Here is a 27,726-nt window from a genome sequence, read left to right on the forward strand (position 1 = left end):
TGGTCCTTATCACAAATCCAGTAGCCCATCCTCCTGGAGCATCCCACAGGACTTCCAAAGAGACACGGTCCAATGCTTTCTCCAAGCCAATGAAGACTGAAGACTGGGTGGTCAAACTCCCAAAAACCCTGGAGTGTGCATGGGACTTTCTGAGGGTGTAGAACAGGTCCGCTGTTCTGCAACCTGGACAAATATCACAGACCCTCCTGTCTAGCACCCCTGAAGAGCTTTTTCACCACCTTTGCAACATAAGTCCCAGAAATTGGGGAGGCCACCCCGAGTCCCAAGACTGCCTCCTCATTGGGAGCACTTCAGTGAGATTGTGGTCTGCAAAACCCCATCCCAACTGAATTCACTGTTGTCGGTGCACTGATTCCACCTTGTAAGCCACATGATGGTGGACCAGAATCTCCTGGAAGTGGTCCAGAAGTCACTCTCCATAGTTTCATCAAACTCCTCCCACACCAAAGTCTGCCTCATAGCTGCTTTCCACTTAAACTGTGTATACCCACCAACCAACTCCGGAGCCTCGCAGGCCAGAAAGTCCCAGAAAGGCCCAATGGGACTCCTTCTTCAGCATGGCGGCATCACTTCTCCCAATCCTCTCAGCCTTGCACACCAGTTCTAGCCAGAGAGCTGTCATTCCTTGTCGGTGTAACAAGCCTCTGCAGCCCAGGAGCAGAACGCCACAACCACCAACCAATTCACCCTGCACTTGACTCCATTGGCGCCTCCTGTGGATGACGAACCCATGGGAGGGGGAACCTACTTTGTCCTTTCATGCTAAGCCCAGCTGGACCCCCATGTTTGCAGGCAGGCCCGGCCAACAAGTGTTCATCACTGAGCCACACCCCTGGGCCTAGCTCCCGAGGTGGGCCAAGGTGACCTGCGTCAGAGTGAAGGAAAACAAAGTCCATTTGTGTTTTTCATCATGTGGGTTGTCATCAAAACAATGTCATAGTTAATGTAGCGAAGTTTTGGTTGTATAGCGTTAATGTTGATATTTATTAACGATAATGAGTATGTCATGCCTATGTTTGTGTTAGCTAAGTCTCCTGTCAAATTGTCCTTGTTTTTTCCCCATTTGTGGGATATTAAAAATCTGAAATAAGGAGTAAAAGACCTCCCCATTAAAGTAAATGCTTTTTCTGTCTCTCAATGCTTCTGATTATCAGTGAGGTTCTTTTCTGTCGCACCTGTAGAAGAAAACCCGCATTCAGTTTTCTTTCAGTTTTTTTTGGGATCGTAGAACTAATTGCCAAGGATCGGTTTCAGTTTTCAATCTCTGACACTGTCAAGATAATCTACCTCTTCATAATCCCTCAGACAGATGACATAACATGCTGACACTGAGTTTTATTTTATTTTTTCATGTCGTTTGGTATCTTTAAATTATATGAAAATGTTGTTAACTGATTGTGTTTGGTCTCAGGTATCAATTAAGTTAGCTGCATGCTGAATAGAGACTTTTCTCATTGTATCCTTGCAGAAGATGATCCTAAGCCTCACTGTAGCTGCCTTCTTTGACAGCATAGCATATGTCATGGTAAGTTAGGCTTGTCTGTTTTGCGTAACAAACATGATTGCTTCTTTGTATGTTTGTTTCTGATACTGTTTTACTTCAAATTCAGGGCGAGTCCCATCCAGAGGGATCTTTCTGCATCTTTCAGGCTTGGTGGCTGACGTATTTTGGTGAGACAAAACTTTATGAACACTGTCACAATTTTTTATAGCAGAAATGAGGAGATCTCCATTGGTGGTTAAATGTTTACTTTTGCACTTTACGGGGAGTTTATGGCAATTTTCTTATATGGATTGCTGAATTTATTTTTCATTTTTTATTTGGGTAGTTGCTCTTCCTTCTGTTGTTTCTCTGACTCAGTCAGTTTGTCTTAATGCATGAATGGCAAGATATTTGCCAGTCAGTGGGTACACAACTTTTAAAGGGCAGTCTTCCATTAGTTAAACATAATCTGGGAGTAATTGCACCCTTATCTCAAAATTACTGCACCCATGGTGATGGTAACACTTAAGAGATAAACTCTGTGTCGGCATGTTATTGGCCACTTGCATACATGCTAATTCTGCCTTTGAACAAGACACTGTTGTGTTTCATCATACTTTGAATTTTGAAACCCACCTTTTTAATGAGATACGTTTCTTCCAATCACAGAGCCAGGCCGTTGCGCTGTGTTCGGCAGTTACAGTAGTTTCTCATTTAATAGGAGGAAACTTGTTTGTTTTATGATTTCGATTGTTTTTGCTAGAAGTGTTTTAAACCTGGTTCTCTTTTTCCAACTTCAGCAACTTTAAGCTTGATTAGCATTACAACTCTTAGCTTGGTGCTAATGCGACACCTTAAGAGGGCTGCTTTATTGATCTCGCAGGCAAACACACGTGCACACTCACACTCAGGCGGATACAGGGTAATGGGCAGTGAGTTAGTGCTGCAGGGTTGGTGCGTGTCAGTGCGGTTTATCATGAGGATCCTCATGCTGTGGACAAACGGTTGTACATAAACGCTGGCGCTGGATGCACTTTGTTCTGTTGCAAAGCATCTAGTGGGAGCCACACGGCTCTTTTTTTAACTCTGACTAATAAAATTTTATGGAATGCGTTTGAAACTTAGAAATGTAGAAAGGGTCAGGACTGGTGTTGAAACGGAGCTGTATGTTGTCATGTTAATGCAAAGATTCGGCTGCTGTTTTGTTATGTAAGACGCATTTGCTTTACCGATGACAGTGATTTATTGTGATAATGACATAGAGAGCCAGCCTCCTTCTTTCTTAGTCGCTGCACGGCATTCCCAATGGCTGCTTGTGTGTAAGAGGTGCGTGTGTGTATGTGGGGTTTCGCTGTGTGAAACTGAGTAAGCTGAGTATGTGGTTCAAGAAATCCATCATTGTGACGACCAGCCCTGCCTGTCCTGTCAACGGCATTACACGCACACACGCACGCATGCACGCTCACACACACGCACATGCACAGAGGAAGAGGGTTGGCAGAAAATGGGAGGTGAGCTTTCTTGTTTGCTTAAAAATACTATTTATTTCCCCTTCTCCCTTTACATTTCTGCTTTTATTTTGAGTGTCTTCACATTCACTGAAGTCCACTCTGTAACTTTGGACCCCACTGTCATCCCGAACCCTGCTCTCTTCCCCCTCGCCCCGACTCCTCCGTTATCTCCCTGTGCTCTTCCGCAGTTCATCATTATCTCTCTCACTGCGCTCCCCCGTGTCATCCATCACCATAAGCTACAGGTTTCCCTCATACTACTGCAAAATGGGCATTCATTTATCAAAAAGTGGAACATATACAAAGGCACACTCAGTCATACGTGTGTGTGTGTGTGCGTGTGTGTGTGTGTGTGTGCACGCGCGCGCGCGTGTGTGTGTGTGTGTGTGTGTGTGTGTGTGAGTGTTTTACGCTCACTTAGATGAATATGTTTTTTTGGGTGAGGACCTGATTGTAATTTGATCTTGCTGTTTTTCTTTACACGTGTTTCTCTGCAGACTGGAGCGCCTTGGCCTGGGTTTGCCTCATAACACTGAACCTGTACTTGAACCTGGTCAGAGAAATTAGCACAAACAGATATGAAATGTGAGTGAGAGACTCTTTGTCCCATGTGTCCCTAAACAGGTAATTTCATGTCAATATGTTAACCTTGTTGACTTCCTTTGAATGTGTATATGTCTAGTGTTTTGTTGGGGCCACTTCCCCACGAGTGTGTATGCATGTGTTTGGTTTGCCAGAACATGTGTTTCCCAGCAGAGCATTGACAGCACACTCCCTTCCTCCTCCTCCTTCCTCCTTCCTCCTCCTCCTCCCCCTTCTCCTCCTTTTCTGTTCCAGCCAGCCGACGCTCTAATTGAAAAGGGAGTGAGTGTCAGCCGTTAAGTGTGAGCTTGTGTGTGTGTGTGTGTGTGCGCGCGTGTGTGTGTGTGCGTGCGTGCGTGTGCCTATGTGTGTGTGTGTGTGTGGGGGGGGTTGTACACCCATCTTCACGCTTTGTGGCTCAGTGTTTCTGTCACTCATTCTCCCATGAGCACTTTCCACCATGAGGGTGTGAATCTGTCTGTGTGTTTGCGTGCATGCCCATGAACAGATACACGCAAATACACGCGTGCATGTGTGTATTTTTAAAAATGCACGATGTGGGCGAAAAAACATGTAGCTTTAACATATTAGCTTCAGTTCTGTTTGCCAAGTCAAGTGGTATTTCTGGGGTTGAATTTTGCAGATGTTTTTAGTTTTGCATACCCCTCCTCACCCTGCATTAGGGTTTTCCTCCCACCCCTACTGGAGTTTCCCTGAATTTATTTGCAATAAGCCAGAGGTTATAATAGAGGTATAACTCAGATTGAAATGGCTTTATGAGCACAAGGAACAAACCTCTTTGGAGTCCGAAAACGGCTAATCTTATCATCCGCACACCTCTTATGGGTCCCCAGAGACTTAGGTGGGGGGAGGGGGCATTAGTCTGTTGCTTGCATGTGGCAGTCACATATAGTGTGAAAGGAAGAATAAACATTCTTAATAAGGAAAATTGAAATGAACCGCATTAGAGGCTTGAATGCATTGACCATACATGTAACTATTTTTGGCAGGTGGATATGTCGGCTCTGCATGCATTCAAAATTATCCCTCGGCCCCTCAACTCAACCTTCCATCCTCTCTCTTACAGGCACACAGTCTGCAACACCTCCGGCTGATGGTTTATGAATGAACAAATTTCTAGAGACGAGGGAGAGTGGAGGCTGAATGATCTAAGACTGATTGAAGTGGATGCAAGAGAGGATAGGAAATGCGTTTGAGAGTGTGAACATGTGTGTTTGTGTGCGTGTGCGTGTGCGTGTGTGTGTGTGTTTGAAGCAAGAGGGGATCAGGCTCTCCGAATCTGTTTTGAGCTGGGGGCAGAGAAATATCAGTGAAACAGAAGACAGGAGGGGGGGGTGACACAGTGGTGTGTGTGTGGGGGGCGGTAGGGGTGGGGGTGAGAAATTACGGCAATCCTTGTGAGGTATTTTCTGTGTGAGCCTGCATGTGTGCGTCTGCTGCGCACGTGTGGGTGTAGATGCAGGTGTGTGAAATCCGGAGCGCACAGCAGTCCTGCTGTGCCTCATTAAGCCCATGTTGCGCTGTGCTCTGGACCTCGTCATCTCCCTCTCGTAGTACTGTGAGTGTGTGCTGTGTGCGCTGCCATGTGTCTACGGGCCTGCAAGCTCTCGACATTGATTTCATGACAAGCCCCCCACCCAGCCCCTCAACCCCCTGCCGTCGCTCCCTTCTCCCCCCCTACAACCAGCAGTCATTCCGGGGAATGGCAGCAATGATTCCGCCATTTATATTCCTCCTCCTACAAACAAACTCATTCCCTTTCTCGTCTTTCTTTGCTTCTTCTTCTCCCTTGCTTGGTCAATTGCTTGATTGCCCTCTCTTTTTGCCTTTCCACCATTTCCTTTGCCCCTTTTCGTACCTTTTCCCTTCGTACCACGCTCCATCTTGAGTTTGATATAACCACACACTGTGCTCTCTGGATCCGGATCCAGGCACGTCCTAGGTCTCTCTCTCCCACCCACCGCTCAGTTCTATTTAAACCACCAGCGATCGCTTTTTTTTTTTCTTCAGCGCCTCCCACACATTCACACTGCTGTCCATCACATGGGGGAAGAGGTGGGAAATACAGTGTGCCAAGTTAAGGAGAAACTGCATGTGCATGTTTTTCTGCATGTGTGTGCATGTGTATGCGCATGTGTGTGTGTGTGTGTGTGGCTGTGCGCGTGCGTGGATATGTGGGTATGTGGCTGTGACAAGGCAAAAAGGGATTGAGTGTTTGTCAGCCACGTTGCCTCTGCTCGATTGACCACACTCAGGAGAAGTCATGGCAGGACTTCCACTCTATTGACCGGGCAATGCTGCTCACTCTGTCAAATATTGATGCCTGACTCCACTGACACCGAAGCACAAACTCCTCCTCTTTTGGACACACAAATGCTCATTTTCACTCAAACACTCAGTCGCATTTGTTAGGTGAGACTAATGTTTTTAGAATTTGTCATTTTTTTGACATAGTTATATTTTCCATCGCTAATTCTCAATCAGCCCTCCTGCAAAGGGATATTTACGCTCCTGTTTGTGGTTCGGACAAAGACCTCTTACCCTGAAAATTAACTCTAGCAATGGCCAGGGGGTAATCACAGCCAGGGTACCAAGCAGTGCAAAGGACTTTTGAATGTGAATAAATTGTTCCATTATTGAATTAATTGCAGTTTAAAGAGCCCTTAACATGCTCAAAAGCTCTGGTAATTTTGGACACACTTTTAGTATGTTTCTCATCATTATTTACGTCTATTAAGGGTCTTGTCCTGGGGTGTAATAAAATATTTCTGTTGCACCCCAAGAATGAAAAAAGGTCACCTGGATAGTTCTGAAATTTAAGAAATTTATAGAAAAAAATTTTAATTGCCATGTAAACAAGCATCAAAGAGCTACGAATAAATAGACCCCAACCGTGATCTAAATCTAAAAGGTAGAACAATTTTTTTATGTTTGCAATTTTCCTTTTCCTGGGGTCCTTCTGTACCAACTGCTCAGGATTCTTACACGATTCTGAACAAGGTTGGTGAGTTTATAGAAAGGACAATGTTGCAGCTGAATTGCAAAGCTTTTGAGTTTTTAGCGCACTATGTGGTTGTTTTGAAATTTGATGATTCACTCTGAAAAAAGTCAAACTCCTGTCCTGACATTGTAAGATGTTTTCTCTGTTCATCATTTGGTTGGAATTCCAACAACTCAAGCGAATATTAACACACACCACCCACTGGTCACGTGTTTCACCTATTTCAATCCAATCCAATTTCTGTATTTTGGCATGTGTCAAGATGCAACAGTGAAAAACACTGTTGTAAGTTGGTTGCACATAATCAGATCACCCCCTAAAGTTCCATCCTCAAGAAAGGCAAAATTTACCCTGTTCTTGTAGCACCTGTAGCTGCTGGATACTGGAAGTCATTTCAGAAATGTAACTGCTGTAAGTCAGTTATACGTGACCAGATCTTCTTCAAGCACGATTGTCTTTCGAGTCTGACGCAGAAGAAATATACCGCTGAATAGATACAATGAGTCAGTGCCCAACCCGCTGGTAGACAGGAAATGCATAATGTTTTACAACCAGATCCCCTTTTTTTATTTTAGAAAGGGATTCAGATGCTGATAATGAGTTTTCAAGAAGACTAATTTTCATCAGCCTGCATGACCATGTTGAGATGTTGAGAACATCCTGTTTTTGAAGGTTGTCCTGTGTTACCGCTCCGTCCTACCCTTGGCTGAAAGACCTCTATAGGCAAAGGCAATGCATTTCACCAACTGTGTCACCCCCCCTAAAAATGCCTTTATGGCCCAACCAATTTATTAAATTTCCGATTTCACTGTTTTGATTTTCTCCTCCGAGGAAAAGGTCCCAGGTATCAATTCTCACAATGTCGTAAATGTCTCCCTTTTATCAGGTTATACCATCTGATGGCGTGGGGGGTTCCCCTGGTCATGGCCTCTATCCCATTGCTCACGGGATACTACGGTCCAGCAGGAGCCTGGTGGTGAGTAAAGCCAACTTTCCAGCTAAAGCGCTTGTTCTTTGAGCTCAGCTCCTTCAAGGAGGGTCAAAGATCTGGCCTCATTCAAGCTCTAGACAAGCTCTGTCTCTCATAAGACCTTATGTTATAAAAACTGGCAATTATCTTTAAACAGTGAAAGCCCTGCTCTTCAGTTCTTTTGGTGAATGGGAAAGGCATTATTTGTTTGGAGGGTGGTTAAGGGGTTGAGGAAGAGGGGAAGAGGCCAAGGAGAGTAGGAGGTGGAATGAAAATTGGGACAGAGCCTTAATCTCCAGGCTCAGCTCTCTCTTTCCACTCTTGGCATATTAATAGCTACAGCTGCACAGCTTTTCCCCTCTGCAGTCGCACAGCCTCTCTTCCGCTCACGTTCTCCCTCTTCTTTGTAACCTCCTCATTGCTCTCCCCCCCCCCCCCCCCTCTCTTCCTCCAGCTGGATCACAGGCGATCACGTAGCGTGGAGATTTGGGATGTAAGTAGACCCTTTCAGCGCTGCCATCAAAGCTCCCACCAATGAGGGAGATGGTTAGGTGCAGGAGGAGGAGGGTTGACACTGCGGGGAAATGTGAAGGGTTGCATATCAGGGGAGCCTGCGGGCAATTTTTACCTCTTGTTGTGAGGCCAAGACATGCGTTTCTGTGTTGTGCGAATGCGTCTGTGTCTGCCTTGTCAGATTTAGGGAGGTTGCTACTCTGTGTGTTTAAGTGTTTGGGATAGCTATGAAGGATTATTCCTGTCTGCATCTTTCTGCAAGTGGTCCTAAATCTGCAAGGTCTCTGCCAATCCCCCACCGAAGACACTTAAACACACAAACGCACAAACGCACACACACACACACACACAAACACACACATACACATGACAGCGCTTTGCGATGAGCCAAGGTAATTGCGTTGCTGCTCGCAGCATCAGCAGGGAATCAATCTTTCTAAACAAATAAGCACGCAGACACACAGAGACAGAATCACGCAGACAAGCACTCACGTTCACATGCACAACAACACATAGCTATCAGCTGTGCTAAACGAGCCTGTGTCTCTTTTATCAGTGCTCCTCTGCTCCCTGGCTCTCTCTATTTTTCCACACTGTCGTGGCCCAGGGGGACGAGACGCTCAGAGGATCAGGGAATCATCATTAGCTCTAATTACATCAAACCAGATGAGAGATTAGAGGCCAAGGCAGCACCCGTCAAGGAAAAAACACATACAATTAAACATGCACACCCTGCTGACAGCTTGCAGGGAAAAGGACAGGAGGGCAGAGGTTGGTGCATTAAAGGTGAAAATTGGAAAGCTTGGGAGGTTACTCAGGGGAGGCAAACAGGGTACATTTTAGAGAGACCATGCATTACTAATCAGGAGACGGAAAGAGAGGCGGCAAAGCGGGATGGAGACGGGGGTAAGAGAAATGGATTGCCCTCGTCTCTTCCTACGCCTCATAGTGTGTCTTCATCAGCGCTCAGTGAAGCACGCAGACAGGAAAGAGGGCCTGGTGGAGAAGGAGTGTGTGAAAGCGGATGAAAGCGGAAGGAGAATGAAAAGACGAGGACAGGGTTGTGTGACAGAGGTGCAGAATTTCAAAGGTTGAGTCAGCAATCTAAAGCACTTGAGTTTAGCTGAGTCACCACTCTTAGAGGTCCCCATCAGTTTGTATATTATTGACCCTGGTCAGTACAGCGTTGAATTGTCCTCAATATTCTCCTCACGAACAAAACATTATGAAATCGGTTGTTTTTTTTTAAGATAGGATAGTTGTTTGGCAAACCAGTGTCAATGATGGTTCATCCACCACTTCATCCAGACTGCCTTAATTCCACATTTGTCAGCATAGTCACTTGGTCATATGGTGAGAAATGTCAGCCTGATAAAATGTTCATATTGCTCAGTGTCTAATCAAGTTAAAAATGTTAAGCGCAGATTTCAGCTCCTTGTTGAAACTTATTTTTTTCTATTAATTAAACTTTTTTTTCTTTAACAAAGTTTATATTGCAGTGATTATCTTTATCGTTTTATAGCTTTGCCACCTTTCACAATTATAAGATGGATAGCCCCTGTGGAAATTTAATTCTCTTGACTCAGTGATCCTGAAACCTTTCCTCTGGGTTCAGATATTAACATTATTGTAAAATAATGCCAAAGCAAATACTCATAGATCCTTGGCAATAAAGACAACATCTTTTGTCTTGACTTTTTTCTCAAGAATCAATATGAAATTGATATCTGGCTGAAATCTCTCAAGAACTGCTGGATGTGCAAAATTAGGGTAGAATTTAGAAAAAAAACAAAAAAAAAAACCTTTCATGTTGAATTTGCATTAATTCATGACTTAATTCATACATTATATATACTGCTTATTTTGCACTCAGGGTCACAGGGGTGCTGTGGCCTATCCTGGCCACCTGATATTGGGCAAGAGGCAAGACTCACTTTTGGCCCGTCGGCAGCAGATCACAGGGCCACATATAGAGACATACAGCCATTTACCCTCTCATTCACACCTTTGGAGAATTTAGGGTCTCCAATGACCCGACTGCATGTTTTTGGACCATGGGAAGAAACCGGAGACCACAGAGGAAACTGATGCAGACACAGGGGAGAACATGCAAGCTCTACACAGAAAGGTCCCCTGTTGGAATCAGACCTCTTGCTTTTAGGCGGAAGTGCTAACCACTCTGCAGCAGTGCTGCCCCGTCTGACCCCATGTCTAATTTTTTTTTTGTCTAATACTTGGTGTTTATTCACTAAAGCGAACCATGTTTGCACCTGGTGTCACTTGCACAGTTAGCGTTTTTAAAAACAGACCAACAAAAGGTACTACCTGTTACGGTGAAGATGCAACCTAGTACATCTTGGTCAGTATCCAAGTAAGAGAAAATATGTAGACTTTTGAGTTGTTAGTGTTTCAGGAAACTTGTTTTCCACAGCTTTTCCCTACGTGTATCATATTTGTCACTTGCGTTTTCTTACATACCCCCCTTGTCGTTTGTTTCTTTGTCCTGAACGTTTTTTGTCTATGTACAGTACATGGTTTTCCTGTTGTCCAGTATTTGGATCTGATTCAAAATGAGAATTATTTTTTTCATAAAACAGCACAGAACAAGCCTCTCATATATTTTAAAAGTAGAGTCAAGCCATGCAATTTGATATGCATCAACCCAGTGGGCTATTTTGCTTTTTTGACCTGTCTTTATATCAATAATTGTGTAAAAAAGGGGAAAAAAAAGAACCACTATGAAATGAAGTCGGTTGTTTCTTGGCTCATACCAAAAGCCTCTACCATGTTCAGTGGAAATCACCCTCTCAATTTTAATGTTGCTTAATAGATAGAAAAGCAGAAAACAAACAAACAAACATTAAAACTGACCACTGGGTTGGTGCTCCTGCTTCACACCAAGAAGGTCCATGGTTTGATCCCAACAGGGGCTTTTCTGTGCAGAGCTTGCATATTTTTACATGGTTCAAAAACATGCAGTAGGTTCATTGGTGACTCTAAAATTGCCCAGACTTGTGAATGAGGGAGTGAATAATTGTGCATCTCTATATGTGGCACTGTGATCAATTGGTGAACCACGCCTCCTGCCCAATGACAGCTGGGATAGGCTCGAGCTCCCTCTCGACCTTGACTGCAGGACAAGTGGTATACAAAATGAATGATCGACTAAATGGCACTATTCTTTCTACCTCCTTGATGAAATGAATGAAAATCATTTTTGCTGGTAATGCATGATACATGAATGGTTAATTCTGTTTATATATCACCAAGTTTTTGAAATTGGTAGCACGCTAGCAGAAGCATAAAGCTCAAATTGCAGCTTTGCCAAAAGACCTAATTAACTAAAGCTTTGTGAATGTAAAAATGCAGAAAAGTAACATTAAAAGACAATGTGTTTATATTCTGACGGTTGTACCTTGGATTATGTCTTTTGAATGAGAAATATAGCACAAGCTGCCTATTTGGTACCTTAATAGAATTGCTGTACTGGGTGATCCTAAATGCATGTGTAGGATATTGAGAAGAAAATGCAAATGGGTTAATTTAGGACAAGCAGTTTTGTTGTACTAATACTTAAAGTAATTACAGTAATTGTAACTGTGTTTAATTACACCTTTGAAGGGAACATGTTGTTGTTGTGGCCAGGAGAACATATCACACATGCATCCCCACATTTGGTACCCTGATAAGTTGGACCCGTATTTGGACAAGAAGAGAAAGAGATGTGCAGGAAACCCCCTACACACACATACACACACACACACACACACACACACACAGACACACTCTCTCTCTCTCTCACTCTCTCTCTCTCTCTCTCTTTCTCTCTCTCTCTCATCCACCCAATGCACACGCACGCGCACATGCACGCACATATACACACACACGCACACAGAAATCGCCCTGTTTTTTTATATATCGTACAGTTACTCATCTCATTGGTTCCCATTTTATTTTGCCTTTGCTGCCCCTATGCTTTCTGTCCAAACTGTCAGTTACTGCCGTCGTGTTAACGCCTGTTGTCATGGGTGTAAATATTTTTAAATGATCACCTTCATTACTCACAGAAGCCAAATCTGCAATCTGTCATGGTAACCCATTAAATTAGGAAATCGTGATATCTGTGTAGGCTCTCAGAGTTGTTTTCGGAGCCTCTTTTTTTTTTTTACCATGAGCCTATATCCTAATGGCTTAGGGTAGACTCCGCCTTTATCAAAAAACAACTAACTTGTCCATTTCATCCCAGCATGTCCTGGACAAACTGGTTGCCTTATGTAAGTGGTTGAACGGGTCGATCATGATGCTTTACCAGGCAGAAGTCTTATGGGTCAAAGTTGATTGCTGCAGTCGGGCAATAACCGGCACAGACAGGTCCCCACTGCACTCTCATCTACTGTTGAGCTCTTCAATTAAACCTCCTTTCATCCTACCTCGTCCTTCACTTGAACGAAGCACTGCGGGGACGGCAAAGGTATATTGAATCTTTGCGCGCCTTCGGGTTTCCAGTTTTTCAGTACCGGCTCCTTTTTCTGCAACCCTCATACCCCAAAACATGCGGGGGGGTTACGGCTTTCTCTAAATATGTCTTATTTGTTCAATCCTCTGCAGCCTTTTTATACTTTTTTTCTTTCATTCTCATTTAAACTCACTATTTTTTAAACACCATGTGCTTCTTTCTCGTTTCTGCAATTTCTGAGCCTGACCCACAATCCTCCGTCATCCATCCACCCTTACCTCCTCACCTTTTTTCCCCTCTTTATCATCCCCTGCTCGCTCTGAATGGCTCTCCCTCAATTTCACTCTCACTCCCCGGTTCTTTCCCTGCCGCCTCGCTTCTCTCGCTCTAACTCCGGGTAGTGCTCAGCTGTAGAGCGGGACTCTAATGGCAGATCATTATCATGCTAATTAGAGCACTTTGTAGCTGCCGCCCGTCATTCAATCCTCCTCGCAGCCCCCCACTCTATCGTTAAAAATGCCACCCCCTCCTATTCCCCTCTCCGCCACCCGCCCACCCCGTCTCTCCATCATTAACAGGATGTGCGCTGGCGTAATTGGACGCTGTTTATTCCAGAGGGCGGTTTATTAAATCACACCAAGGTGACGCTCACGCAGGTCTTCCCTTAAATGCTTTCATCATTGTCCCGTGCCATTATTGAACTTGTGTGGACACACACATACACATGCACTCACACACGTGTTTAAAGAGGTTCCTCACTGGATATTGTTGGATCCTAAAAGACAAAATAGAACACATAGCAGCCAAATATGTCCCCCATATTCTGCTGTGAAATGAACCTTTCCCATTCCTTATTGCCCTACTTAAATTAGACCACATTCTTTTAGCCTATTGGAGAAGTTCTTTTAACTTGCATTTTTACCCGACATAATTTCGTCTGCTCCCTTGTATTTTTAGGTTACTTAAAATCAGACTCATAAAGGTCAGACTTCAGTCTAAATGTTAAACATTTTAAAAAGTGCACTTTGACAAAATCAAAATTAGATGGGTACATTCTTCTTTTTCTTCACCATTAAGATCAGTGTAGCACTAAGTCTAAATGTAATTTCTCTACACATTTATCTGCACTCCTGTGTAATTATCACGTCTGTGCATTTGGCCAGTGTTCCCCATGTGCCAGGTGCTCAGGACAGGAGGAGGCAGGTTTTGCACTGCGTGGTTGTGACTGCTCAGAGTTACCGAGGCTGAACAGAGAGGCAGTGGCCAGGAACCTGTCTATCAAAGCAAGACAAAGGCCCATTTTGTGATTACAGGGAAAGGTTGAAACACCTCTGAGCTTACATCACCTCCCAAGAGGTTGCATAACACAAGGCTGCCTTTCCAACAAAGCTATAACCCCAGTTTCCCCTGCTCGAGTCTTTCTTTCATCCGGTCAGAAATACCTGACATTTTATTCTGGACACACCTCCCCTGATTGTCAACCCTTCATCCCATAGGAATGCCATGCATTTCCAGTGATGTGATTTTGCTGGCAAGTCTTTTGTTCTGTCTGCCTCTCTCTTCTACTCACCGAAACTCTTTGCCTCAAGGACCAGAGTTGCTGAGTTGTGGTATTTTTCTTCCGTATAACCAAAACCTGTTTCTTACACAACATAGGCCACACTGTTGATTGTGTCCACCGTTCATCAATTAAACTCCTTACAATACAGTATATCGTTCATTACATTTGAATGCATTTTGGATGAGAAGACTTCCATTGGTACTCTGCCTCTGCCGATGCAGAACTGATGATTTTAATCTGAGAATTTGCTTTGAATGAGAATGTGAATGGCTGAATGACCATGTGATGCTCTCAACCAGTTATGTACCAAATCACTGTAAAACAAATAAACTTCTCAGCACTTCATTTGGTTATCTGTCCCTATTCTAATGGATTATATACTGATGACGTTTTACACATTTCTTTATTCGACATTTGTCTAATAAGTACAGCAGGGATTATCTTTTAACCCTCTCCGGGCAGATGTTGCAGATTTGCGACAGCTAAATGCTACTTAGCTAATTACGCCACAACTTAATTTGAGCCTGAGAGGGTTAATGACGATTCCTTATTTTTGACTGAAATGTCTAAAATTCCTGCTCATGTTTTTCACATCGCAGATGGTACGTGCCTCTGTTCACGCTCATCTTTCTGATGATTTGTTGCTACGCCAGGATAATCTGCGTGGCCAATGACAGGGTAAGTGCTCAACATGGGTGAAACCTGCTGCAGGAGCCCAATACCATGATAATGTCGTTGAAAGCAAATGCCTGATGACCTTTTACAGAACAGACATCGGTGAAATCTGACACCCCAGCAAAATCTAAAAGAAACCTGTTTTCCTTTTTTTCCCCCCTCAAAACTAGTCATGTCTGGAATATAATATTTAAGGTACAGGAACTTTAGTTTGGATTAAGCTACAATTGGAAAAACTACAATTATCATGGATTAAAATGGAAGTAACTAGCAAAGATTCTCCGAAGTATTCCAACAGCATCACACTAAATGCGTGACTTAGACTGACACTTTCAATTCAATTTCGATTGTACAATGACTTGTGCGAAAGGTTAATGAGAACTGACTTGCCCGGTTTGGCAGCAGGGAAGAACACTGCATGCCAGATAGTTTGTTTGTTTTTTTCTTTTTTGACCTTGTTCAACTGCTTAGGGTTTAAGTCAGACTTTAGGTGTCAAATAGAAATATTTCATAGCATTTTGTCATGATATGTATACATGGACGCATTCTGTAACACACTGAATTTACTTCCTCTGACTTTCTGATAAGGATATATGTATATATAGATTTTTTTGAGTGTTGGTAGGGCAAAACACACTGATGACTTGGTTTATAAATATGTTCTAATGAGGTTCATGCATTTCAGTGTAGTTTTCCATTATGAGGGAGCAGCCCAGAGGCTGCATTCCACAAAGTTCACATAGCTGTCATTCCCCTGTTCTGACAGCAGAACATGCAACAACGGGCAGCATCACTGGAATGGCAATGGCAGCCTTGTATGTTTGCATGTTTGTAGTATGATTTGTCGGATGTGAAAAGAAGGTAAAGGTGATTCAGGCCAAAGCCACATCTGACACACGATAGACTATCATTGTGAATGTTACACTTCCTTTGTTGGGACAGTGTGACAGATTTCTAAGAAAGGCTGTCTGCTGATAGACAACACTAGAGACAGGCAGCAGGTAGATGTGTGGCAAAAAAAAAAACAGACTCGAACCCTTTTTTATCATGAATGAACATACCTGGTTTTGCAACCTGCATCGCATAACTCATTCAGCTCACAGGATTCAGCTGTCTCTCGCTCTACCTCCTGTCTCTCACTGGATCTCTGTTTCCCCATTTTTTTTCCCATCTGGCTCCACCCCCCACTCCCCACTTTGCCGTTTTGCTTTCTCTATCACATTTATGAAGAGCTCGAGCCTTATCTCTTTTCAGCTGCAGGCTGTCTCACTTGAAAGAATTTCAAAAGCTTTGAAAGCGGGGTAGGTGGCGGCGCAACGGAGAAAGGGATAAAGACGGAGGCTGTAAAAAGGAGAGCCAAGAGAGGTGGGATGTAAGCTGGACGGAGAAGTTCCTTGACTTTTAAGAAACAAGGATCTTGGGAGATAATTACTCTGTAACTCATCAATTTAATCGCTCCAGATCATTCACACCACCATTTTATAGAAAAACATCCACAAACTCTCAAAGATTGTGTGACGCTGTATTTGTAGAATTTAATAGTAAATCTTAGATATGAGGCCCCTGTCTGTGTGTGTGATCTTCACTCACAACCATATATCCTCCACTTTGTGGAAAGGCCATTCAAGGTTCAGATTTTAGGTCATTATTCTTGCAAAAACAACATTTTGTCCCTAATTAGAAGAGCTCAGTCACAAACCTAATGTGAGTTAACTGCAGATGTGAGTTGTGTAACTGACAAAATGCCTTTTAGAACACAAACCATGGTCTGTCTACTCATTTTTTTGTGCAGAGATAACCAGAGCCTAAGCATTCTGGTGACCCTGCAGGCTGGATTGTGTTCCCAGTGTGAATTAGGATCTCACTGTTTTGGGGTTTTTCTCTAAACATATATTTTTTTAAATGATCTAGGTCAATGATAGGACATGTTGCTTTTTTGTGATGGTAAACATATTCTTATTAAATGTTTTTTTTTTTTTATGAAGTTGTATGGAAATAGTCAAAGAAAGCCTTATAAATCAAACAGAATACTAGTATTGTCACAAAACTGTGCTATAATGAACTCTAAGCAAGCGAAGCACCCCCTGCAAATTGCAAAACTTCCCATCAATCTTCAAATCCTCAAGAGGCAGAAGATTGGTAAAATTATAATCCTTAGAGACAGAGGATTGGTAAAAAAATTAGGGGTAAGGGTATGCCACTCTCACTATTTTAAAATCTGCTGTAATCAAGTCAACCAGACAGAGAAAACCCTGTGCGGGAAGAGAAAAGAAACATTAAACAAGATAGAGTACATCAGACTGATGAGAACCATGTTGGTTCCTTGCAGAAAAACTGTGTTGTTGTTTTTTTCATACGGTGATTTTATGATTTTTTTTTTGGTCAAGGTGAGGGCAAAACTATCTCTTTAAGGAAGGTCCAGTCATGCTCCTTTAACCTCCTGATCTGGACTAAAAGGCCAAATATTGCATTGATTGACTAATTCAAAACTACTGGACACACCTTGTGGGAACTTGTGTTTTCTAGTCTGTTGGTGTTCTTGCTGGAGGAACTTGTAATGGGTCACACAATCACTGCCTTTATTTTCATCAGGAGAAAATAATTCCAAGTCTAATCCATTATTTGCAATGTCTGGAGGAAGAGTTCTTCCAGCCACGTGCAACACCTCATTTAATTTGATCCGTTATTGTGCATATTATTTGGTTTTGCAGAGTAAAATCTCCCCAGGGATTTGAGCACGTCATTTTGTCTTGTCCAAGCCTTGAGATCCCATGTAATTCATTTACTCTAGAACAGCATGTGACCTACATACAGATTGTTAGACCTCAGGACACATTTCCACAGTTTGATGATCCACATCAGCCAAGAGAAGTTTTAACTGCTATTTGTGAATGTGTAGATTTTTCTGAGTAATTTTCACCTCATGCGCTTCTTTCAGACTTGATGTAGTAGGTCTGAGGCGTTAGGGGTCACAGGCATTCAGGTGAGATTGCATTTTAGCTATTTTCACCCTCAGATTTCTTGCTTGTTGATCATATTATGCGCCACGAAGGGTGAAATACACAAATCCCTTCCTATATGTTTAAAGATTGTTATAATATTGCAATTGTAACAGCAATTTAGTCAGTCATCTCACACATTTGTTGGCCAACTGGGAAGCCTGCCTTGACTTCAAAATGAGTCCGCCTATTCCATACCATTCCACATGGGTGATATGGGACATGCAGTATATTGGATTTGTCCTGTTATTATAGCCAAACTTTGCAAACAAAAAATTAATTCTACCTAAGCATCTCTGGGATGGAGACCTTCTTCAGCCGTACAGTTGGGGGTAGATGAGCCGTTTAGTCTAGCAGATGTGGCTTCTACGTGCTCACTGCTTACTCTCCCACCTCAGCACAGTTGAGTCAACTGTATGCCTCACTGTTATGTGGCTACCAACTTCATCTTTAGTAGGAGAGTTGACTAAAATCTAACGATTGTTTGTTTGTCGATTATGATAGTGGTGTACTACTGAGCAGCAAATGGACGCTCAAACATACTGTGGTCACACATAGATTTACAAAGACAATCACATCAGTGCCCAGAAACCATGGTAACATTGAGTTAATAAATAGCTGAACAGAGGAGTCGTGCATATCATTGATGCCGCCTTTGTGTGTGTGTCTCACACTGGGCCTCCAGAGATTTGTGTCTGATGTCTTGTGTTACATAAAACTTCTGACTTCCTACAGCCCCCACATCTATCTCACCATTACAAATCCAAGTCTTGTGCTTCTGCATGTGTATGAGTGTGTGTGTGTGTGTGTGTTTGTACGTGTGTGTTTGTATGTGTGTGTGTGTGTGTGTGTGTGTGTGTGTGTGTTTGTGCGCGCGCCTATTGACATTTCCTTGCATTCCCCCGAGATCAGACGGAGGAAGAGTGAAAAGCATTCCCACGTTCTCTCCAGAGATCCATATTTGCTCCACTTTTTCATTTTCTTTAGTGCATCTTCAAAAATCTCAGCTCCTTCTTCTATTCCTTGCCCTTTCCTTGCCATTCTCACATTGTAGTGCGTGTTCTCAAGCTGATCAATTTCAATTTTTGTGGAATTTTGCCAGCGTGGAGTTTCATCTGGTCAAGGTTCCTCACTCCGTGGTGAATTATGCGCATGTTCATGAATGAGCCTGAGTGAAGGGATTTTGCATCGGTGTTATCGCCGGTTTTATATTTGTTCCAGTATATGTTCAGGCAGGCAAAAAAAAGTGGAAATTACAATCAAACAAGACAGTACTATTTTTTTATTTTGCTGTTGCTGTCCAAGACCAGTGCTTAGAGACATTCTATCAGTTTTGTGTCTTTTCTCAACAGATGCAGTCATGGTTGGGAACCTTCAACCCGGAGAGAGAGAGACGAAAGGTAATGAATGGCCTGTCTTGCCGTCCCATTTCTCAACACCCACACGACCTCAAGCAGATATATCCACTTACACACAGAGCGTGAGGATCATGGTGTGTGCAGGATTAGCCCTTGCAGTCACACGAGGCAGCAGAGTGACTTGACCTCTTGACTTGAGTGTGTGTGTGTGTCTGTGTGTGTGTGTGTGCGCACGATCATGCATGTATGCGCATGGGTATTAGTGCAGGTGTATGTAAAAGTGTTAAGACAGCTGTTTAGCTTCTTTAGGATGTTTTTTTTTTTATTTGGGGTATCAAAGAGGAGGAAACTAGATGTAAAATGTATTACATGGGAAGCCTGATTTAGAAATAAGGCCTATGGAATATGAAGAAGCAAGTTTGAATGATTTTTTGTGTTAGAAAAAGTAGCTACTTCCAAGTTGTAGTTGCGTGAAGTTATTTCTGAAAGGAGTGCTATAAAATTACATGGACAAAATACTCAGGGCGAAACAGCCAATGAAAACAATTGGTTATAGTCATCTAATGCCTAAAGGGAGCACCCCATAGACTAAAAAACAACCCTGATGATGTCCTTCGAGATAAATCAAGATGGAGGTGGGGGGAGTTTTAATGAAGAATTGATGCTGGTTGCATTATGGTAACTTGTCCCACAAGTCAGTTCTATGTCAGTCATGCTTTTATGACGAATACAGTCCTGAGCTGTTTTTAGTCTGGCAAATTTCCATTGATCAGTGCAATGATATAGCAGAAGATGGCGGCTAAAAGATCACATTTTTCAAAGAGAAACATTTGTTGTATCAGGTTCTACTATTTTAATTTCTGGTGGTAGAAGCTGCCTCAGTATGACGAGTAATGCTTTGGAATATTTATAGACAGCTAACTTTATCTATCCACCCATCCATTTTCTGCTGCATATCTTGGGTTTGGTCATGGGGACAGTAGCCGGATCAGCGAGACCTAGACTTCCCTCTCCCCAACCACTTTATCCAGCTGTTCTGAGGGACAGCCGAGAGACATAGTCCCCCCAGTGCGTCCTGGGTTTTCCCCCAGGCCCTGCTCCCAGTGGGACATGCATGGGACATCTCACCAGGCAGGTATTCAGCAGGTATCTTGACCAGATGCCAGAGCCACCTTATCTGTCACGTCTTGATGCGGAGGAGCAGCGGCTCTGTGCCCCTCCTTGAGGGCCAAGCTTCTCACCCTTTCTCTGATGGAGAGCCTGGACACCTTGGTGAAGAAACTCATTTTGGCCATTTATATGATGATATATGATCTCGTTCTTTTGGTCACTACCCACAGCTCATGACCTGAAGTGAGGATTGGAACGTAGATAGACTGGTAAACCGAAAACTCTGCCTTTTGGCTCAACTCCTTTTTTAACACATCAGACCAAGACCAAGTCTGGATTATTGCTGAAGCTGCATGGATCCTCCTGTTGATCTCCTGCTCCATTCGTCCCTCACTTGTGAACAAGACCCTGAGATACTTGAACTCCTACACTTGGGGTTGGCTCTCATCTCCGACCCAAAGAGGGCTCTCCACCTTTTTCAAACGAAGGACTACAGCCTTGGATTCGGAGGTACCTATTTTGATCCCAGCCGCTTCTTATTTGTCTCCAAACTGCTCCAGTGGAAGCTGGAGACCACATTCTGATGAAGCCAACGGGACCACGTCAGTTGCAAAGAGCAGAGACACAATCCTGAGGCCTCCGAACTGACCAATCCAGGGACACTGCCCCCAAGATCCCAGTGATGTTGCAGTTCCCAGACTGTGTTTCCTCAATCACTCTGTTGCTGGGATTGAGTTGGTCTTCAAAGTATTTCTTCCCCCTACCCATAATGTCTCGAGTTGAGGTCAGCAGCGGCACCATCTTCACTCTACACAGAGTTTCCAGTGCAGTGCTTCCACCTCCTGAGCAGCCGGACAGTGGACCAGTATCTCCTCAAAGTTCCAAGGTCTCACCAAACTCCCTGTATGCCTGAGTTTTAGCTGAGTTTTTGCCTCAGCGACCACTGAAGCTGCAATCCGCTCGGCCTTCCAGTACGTGTTAGCTGCCTTTCGGCCCCCACAGACCAAAAAGCCTTGATGGGACTTCTTTTACAGCTTGACGACATCCCTTACCACTGATGTCCACATTGTGTTCCAAGGTCACATTGTGTTCCACCTTACAGCCACGGCTCCGTTCTGCCACCTCCACAAATGCAGGACACAACACAGCCCACTCGGATTTAATGGCCCCCACCTCCTCTGAGACAAGCAGTCTTTCTGACGGGGGACTCAGCCAGACATTTCCAACAGACCCTTACAATGTGTTTGGGTCTGCCAGGCCTGCTGTATCCTCACCCACCATCAGAGCCAACTCCGCTATGTTCCTCTCTTCAGCTAAGTGTCTCGAACATGCAGCCACAAGTCCAATCATACAACCACAAAGTCAATCGTCAAACTGCAGCCTAAAGTTTACTGGTGCCAAGTGCACATATGCACAGCCTCATGCGTGAACATGGTGTTTGTTATGGACAAGCTGTGATAAGAACAGAAGTCCACCACCTAGCTTACACCCCACCAGACCCCCTTTTGCCTCACCTTTGGATGGTGAACCCATGGAAAGGGGACCCACCTCATCCTTTGGGCTGTGCCCAGTCAGCAGGCTGAGCCACAGGGCAGGCACTTGCCATCGAGCCCCACCCCTGGTTTTGGCATCAGAGAGGGGCCCCAATGGCCCACGCCCATGCAAGAGAAAGCTTGCCAGTCCACCTGTGTTTTTCTTCATTGAGTGGTCTTTTGTGCCTCACTTTGTCTGGATCACGTCGGAGTGGTTCGCCTTTGGTGACCCTACCAGGAGCAATAAGCCCCACAAAACCTGAACTCCTGGAATCATTGGGCCATGCAAACGCTTCCACCATGATGAAGCATTGGCTTGAGGAGGGGAAAAAAATCCCAACCCGGTGGAAGTGCGCACACACATTTACACACACACACACACACACACACACACACACACACGCACATTAAGTTGAGTTGAGTTGAGCATTGAGTACCTCCAACTTCCTTCTTTGAATTCGCAGCACCTCCAACCAGCAGTTTCGGGGAGGGCAAAAAAAAGAGTTAAGGTTATGTAGATGCTGCCCCTAAGTGGCAGATGTAATCACTGCAAGCTGAACTGGTGTAACCCTCATTATTTGTGCGTGTGTGTGTGTGTGCGTGCGTGCGTGTGTGCATGACTGTTGGCGCCACACATTCACACGCACACACGCACATTCAGACACACACACACACACACATACACACACACCACACAATGTGTAACGCGGAGTCTAAATAAGGCAGTAATGGTTTATCGTCATAGTTATCTTTCCCAGTAGCTCGCCTCGTTTCCATCTGCTTTTTTTCTGCCTTTCACTCTGCAGTCCCCCCCTTCTCCATTCGCTTTCTCTCTTTCCGTTTCTTCCCTCTGTCTCTCTCAGTCTTGTACTCATACCCAGCATGAATAAAGCAGCAAGCCAGGTTCATGGTTATGAATATTTATGAGAATTTATGCACGCGCTGCATTGCTTTAAAACAACAACAGCCTCCCCGATTGTGCTTGCCAAGCCAGAAAGCTTCATTTTGTGTGTTTGTGTGTGTGTGTGTGCATGTGTGTGTGTGTGCGTGTGTGTGTGTGCGCGCGAGCACCCCCCCCCCCCATGTTCACGTGCATGCAAACACACATGTGTATGCAGATCTTAGTGAGTACGTGTGTGCGTGCTTGAGTGTATGTTTGTGTGTGTGTTCACGCATGTGCGCCTTTAAGTGTGTGCGCGCACCACCAGGTGTAAACTAGAGAAAGTGATTCCTGCTGGGTGTCTGAAGACTGCTGTCTCTGGTGATTCCTATTCACGTCACCACATCTTTCCCCTCGCTTCTTTACATGTTAGCGGTTCTCACACACAAGTGCATACGCTGCTCTCATGGTCTGCATTCACACTTCCTGTGTCCGCCTTCCATTATATTTTTTTTCTTTCTCTGACTCAACCTGGCAACATCCCCCTCCTTCTTGTGTGTGTGTGTGTGTGTGTGTGTGTGTGTGTGTGTGTGTGTGTGTGTGTGTGTTTAACTGGCGGGAGTGATGACGTACATAACTAGTGTTGGCAGTTATCTGGGGCGTCAGTCACATGGTTGTGACACATCTGTGTGTGTCTTGAGTGATTTGTTTGTGGTCATGCATGAACACACGCACGCATTCACACACACACAAGCACACACACACACACACATACACATACACACATACACACACACACACACACACACACACACACACACGCGCATACACACATACACCGGCGCGCGTGCGTATGTATGCACACAAGTACCACAAGGTCTTACAGCGGAGCAGGTCAGCAAAAGGATATTCAGAAGAGGGTATTTAACCTAGGCAGTGCACGCACATCATGACTGCGCAGACAGCAACTTGGTCCCGTAGGGTAGCAACAAAGCTGTCTGAGCAAACAGCGAGTTCCTTGTTTGTTATCTTCCCAGGGTGTTTGTTTACTGATCCACACGGTCTTTGCCTTGAGTCGCGATGCAATGTGACTACGTGCATGTCCGTATGCAGTACGTGTGTGCTTATGCATGTGCATCAAAGTGTCCTGCACATCTGTATTGTCATGTTGTAAAGCCAAATTTTGCATTCACACATCGCAAGCCTCCTGAACAACTCACTGTGAGGAAGCAACAAGAATAGCTTTGTTTGTCTCTCGGGGCTCCTAAACAGGACAAATGGCTGTTCTTTCATGGGATCAACCCTCCGGCTACGATGTGATCTCTGTTGTACCATTTTATTGTTTCCGCTGTCGTTATTTTTATTTTTTGTTGTTGTTTTCTTAAGATTCCTTTTCCGTGCTGGCTTAAAAGTTTGTCATTGAAAATTTGGACAGGAAACAGCTCAAAAATATTTTCAAAGAACCGATACTTTCTGTAGAAGAATTACTTCAAAAAAATCGAGGAAAGCCCAGTGGTGGACATTTTAATACATTATATTTACATTTTTCATTGCTGAAGCAGATGCAGAAGATTATTATGGTGAATAATGCATGCTGCGGAATATTTCAGAATATTTTTTTTTACATTTAAAAATTATTTTAAGTCCTTGAGTTGTACTCCATATGAATAAATGATTAAAAAGGTCCTTAAAATTTCCAGGTGCATGCAGTTATTGTCAGTGTGTTCTGTGAAACAACCTCTCTGCAGAGCGTGGTGGAGCAGATGGGTTGCTCCTGATACCCGTCTGTAATCTAGCATGTGTCATTAATGTTGGGACCGCTGCGCCCGCTGCACATAATTATGGTTTCGTTCCCCTCTGCTTCTCGAGAAGCGCAGGAGCCTGTGACGCGGGAGGACTGTGATTAAAAACATGAGGCTCTTTAGCCGCACTCTTCCTCCTCTTTCACTGCTCCACATCCTGTCTGTTGCGCACTGAAATTCCTCACATGCCTGTCTCCATACCTCATATACATTTTATCTTAGACTACTGGCTCACAAATTATTTAATATAACCAATTTCTGGCTCTATTTCACAAATTTTTCACACTTTTCCTCATTGTATTCATCAGCTTCGTGGCTTGCCCTTTCAGTCTCCAAATGAAGCATGTCTCACAATGCACACGCACACACACACACACACACGCAGACGCACCCACATCCACGCACGTGATAATAATATGCAAGGCTCGTGTGTCTGGTGATGTCAGAGTTTCCTATTATGATAGACACTAATACGCCTAAGCTTAATGTTTGTCTTTGGGTCACACTGTGATGTGGAAACGCAGCTGATCTTCGCTCAGTCGATCACATTCAGCCTGCATAAGTCACGCTGTGGAAACTTGGCGCCTATAGTCAATACTTCCCAACACCACCAGCACACGCACACATAAAGATAAAACACCACCGGGGGATCTTGTGATTTTCATTTGAATTGTTTAAAATGCCTGTGTTAGAGCTTGCACGCCCCCGGGTCTTTCTGGTGAGTAATTAATTTCCAGCGTGGTTGTAGAGACCAGAGCTTGTGGGGCTGCCTCCTACCCCTGCCTGCCTGCCCGCCCGTGTGGTTGTGCGTGTGAGTGTGTGTGTTTGTGTGTGTGTTTGCGAGTGAGAAAAGGAGGGAGACATTGCGCTGGCTCGAATGCTGCCTAGGGGAGAGGGGGAGGAGGGGGAAAAGCACGGCGCAGAAAATCGATCCAGGGGCCTCGCTTCTCAGCCTCTTCCGGACACAAGAGTCCTCGTCTCCTGGGAATTAGATAACGGATTGTAAAAGCTCTCCTCCACAAGGCTCACCCCTCCCCGTTCCCCCTCTCCCTTCCCCCCGCCCCCTCGACTTTTAGCCACTGTCACATCTCTCTGTCTGAATACTTGTCCATGAGATATTGAATTCATCCCTTTTAAATTACAGGAAACTATTGGCTTTCAGTTTAATTGGAATCCCAGTTTTCCCTCATAACTGTGGATATTACATATTATCAGCAAGTTAATATTTTATTAGGTTTTAATTGGCCTTTGTTGTCTGCCCCAGTGCTCAGCAGTCCCCTTGAAGACATGATGTATTCAGTTTTTCCGCATCGGTCAGTTGTCAATATTTTTTTTATTTTTTCCGCCAGGTTTCCTTGGCTGAGGAGATCAAGCCGCTGAAGTGGTATCCCTCCGTTTACCTGCTGGTGTCTATCTTCCCTCTCATCAACAGGTAACACCCATAAAAGCACATATACACACAAATACGCACACACACACACACACACACCTGTACCTGCAGGTAAATACAGTGCTCTGTTATTATATTTGCATGTTGGATTCACCCTGCCATCTTATCTTTTCTCAAATCATCACCCCCCAGCCCTGCCTTTTTCTCATACTCCTCTCTTGCTCTCTTATCTGAACTCTCGGAAGGTCCAAAGTAGAAGTAAATTCTGTGTGAGTGCGTGTGTGTGTGTGTGTGTGTGTGTGTGTGTTTGTGCGCATATGTGTACACGTGCGCGTGGGTGTGTATGTGGACATATATAGCATTTTATTGGCTTTTTTTTCAAGCCAGGGCTTCGTCAGCCAAGGGTTGGTGGGAGGAGGCGGGTGGTCCAGTAAATGATAACCTCGGCACTGTTATTACTTCTTCACTCCCCTTCCCGTTATCCCTTCGCCTCCCCCTCTCCTCGCTCTCTTTCCCTGCACCTCTACATTTCATTTGCTTCCACTCCACTCCGCCCTCTTCTCCCTCTCCCCCTCCCCGTGGTGCGTAATGTGATTGACAAGTCAGGGTTACTAAGTGATTAGCTGTGGCGGCTCTGCTTGTCGCCACGGCGATGTAGGCAGAGACACAGGTCAATTACAGGGTCAACGTCTCTCAAAGGCTTCCCTCAAACACTGCCCATCCCCCCCTCCACACCCCTTCTCGCCTTCTCGCCCTCTCCTCCTCCTCCTTCACCTCTCCATCCATTCCAATCGTCCCCTCCTTCCTCGCTCCTGTGCCCTGGCTGTTGGCTGATGGAGATGACAAACTGCATCCTGTGCAAACCCCTAATTGCCCCCCTCTCCTTTACCCCCAACCCCCCGACCTCCATCCTACACCTTTCCTTCCTCTTTCCAACATCGCTCTCTCTTCCGATCTCCCTCATTTTTGCATGAAACAAAATCTTTGTTGCAACCGCTTTCTCCTTTCTTTCCCCTCTTTTTCGCTCGTGAGCCGTCTTTCTCTGTTTTTATGACACCCCTTCCTCCTTTTCCTCCCTCACTTTTCCTCTTCTATGCCACACAAAGCCCCCTCTCTCTCTCTCTCTCTCTCTCACCATCTTGAGCAAACATGCACTCGCTCACTCGCTCCGCTTCGCACTGCCTTTCTCCAGAGAGCGAACGAGGATAAAACGGGAATGAATTGCTCTCTCGTTGTCGTCTTCCACCACCTCCTCCCCTTGCCTCCCCACCCCCCTCCCCCCGTTCAGCAGCGCTGGCTGTATATATCCCCGGCTCCTATTAATTTGTTAGCCTCCCCTCCATCTCCCCCTACTTACTCGCCTCCCTCCCCCTGGCTCATATCCTCCTCTTCCTCCTCCCCTCTTTTCCCATCTCTCCCTCCCCTCCCCCTTCCCCTCCCCCTTCCCCTTCCCCTTCCCCTTCCCCTTCCCCTCCCTTCCCCTCTGCTGAGGGCTGGAGTGTGTAAAGTGTTTGTCACGGTGCCGTGCTGAAGCCGCTGTGCTCTGCTGTGCAGAAGCGACGCATGGGAAACAGCCTTAGTGTGTGTTTTTCCGTACGCGTGCACGCTAGTTGTTTCGCGTCAAGGCAAATGTGCTGTCGCTGCTTGGTGTGTGTGTGTGTGTGTGTGTGTGTGTGTGTGTGTGTGTGTGTGATAGAGTGAATGAGTGTGTTTGTGTGCACGCGCAATCGTGCATGTGTGTGTGTACACTTGTTTATCTGCCTTGCCTTGTGTGTGCTTCCACATGTCTGTTTATGAGCATTGCCGTGCATGCGTGTGCGCATTTTATTTTGGTGTGTGCCTGCCTAACATGTGTGTGTGT

General features: G+C 44.7%; 1 protein-coding gene across 4 annotated transcripts in view; it reads left to right on the forward strand.

Annotated features, from left to right (window-relative positions):
• Positions 1-27,726, forward strand: part of LOC147234534 (cyclic AMP receptor 1) — a 66,537-nt gene that overhangs the window by 5,501 nt on the left and 33,310 nt on the right. For 3 of the 4 annotated variants that reach the window (XM_086145029.1, XM_086145031.1, XM_086145032.1), the window contains exons 4-11: positions 1,490-1,546; positions 1,632-1,692; positions 3,513-3,600; positions 7,506-7,595; positions 8,044-8,082; positions 14,719-14,797; positions 19,146-19,193; positions 25,825-25,907. In XM_086145029.1, coding sequence (XP_086001155.1) covers positions 1,490-1,546; positions 1,632-1,692; positions 3,513-3,600; positions 7,506-7,595; positions 8,044-8,082; positions 14,719-14,797; positions 19,146-19,193; positions 25,825-25,907 — 545 coding nt within the window. The remainder of the gene's footprint in view (positions 1-1,489; positions 1,547-1,631; positions 1,693-3,512; positions 3,601-7,505; positions 7,596-8,043; positions 8,083-14,718; positions 14,798-19,145; positions 19,194-25,824; positions 25,908-27,726) is intronic. The other variant, XM_086145030.1, reaches the window with a different exon arrangement.

This window comes from Fistularia commersonii, chromosome 4 (genome assembly GCF_037954325.1).
Source record: "Fistularia commersonii isolate RoL2024-O1a breed Wild chromosome 4, RoL_Fcom_v1.0, whole genome shotgun sequence".
Taxonomy (NCBI): Eukaryota; Metazoa; Chordata; class Actinopteri; order Syngnathiformes; family Fistulariidae; genus Fistularia; species Fistularia commersonii.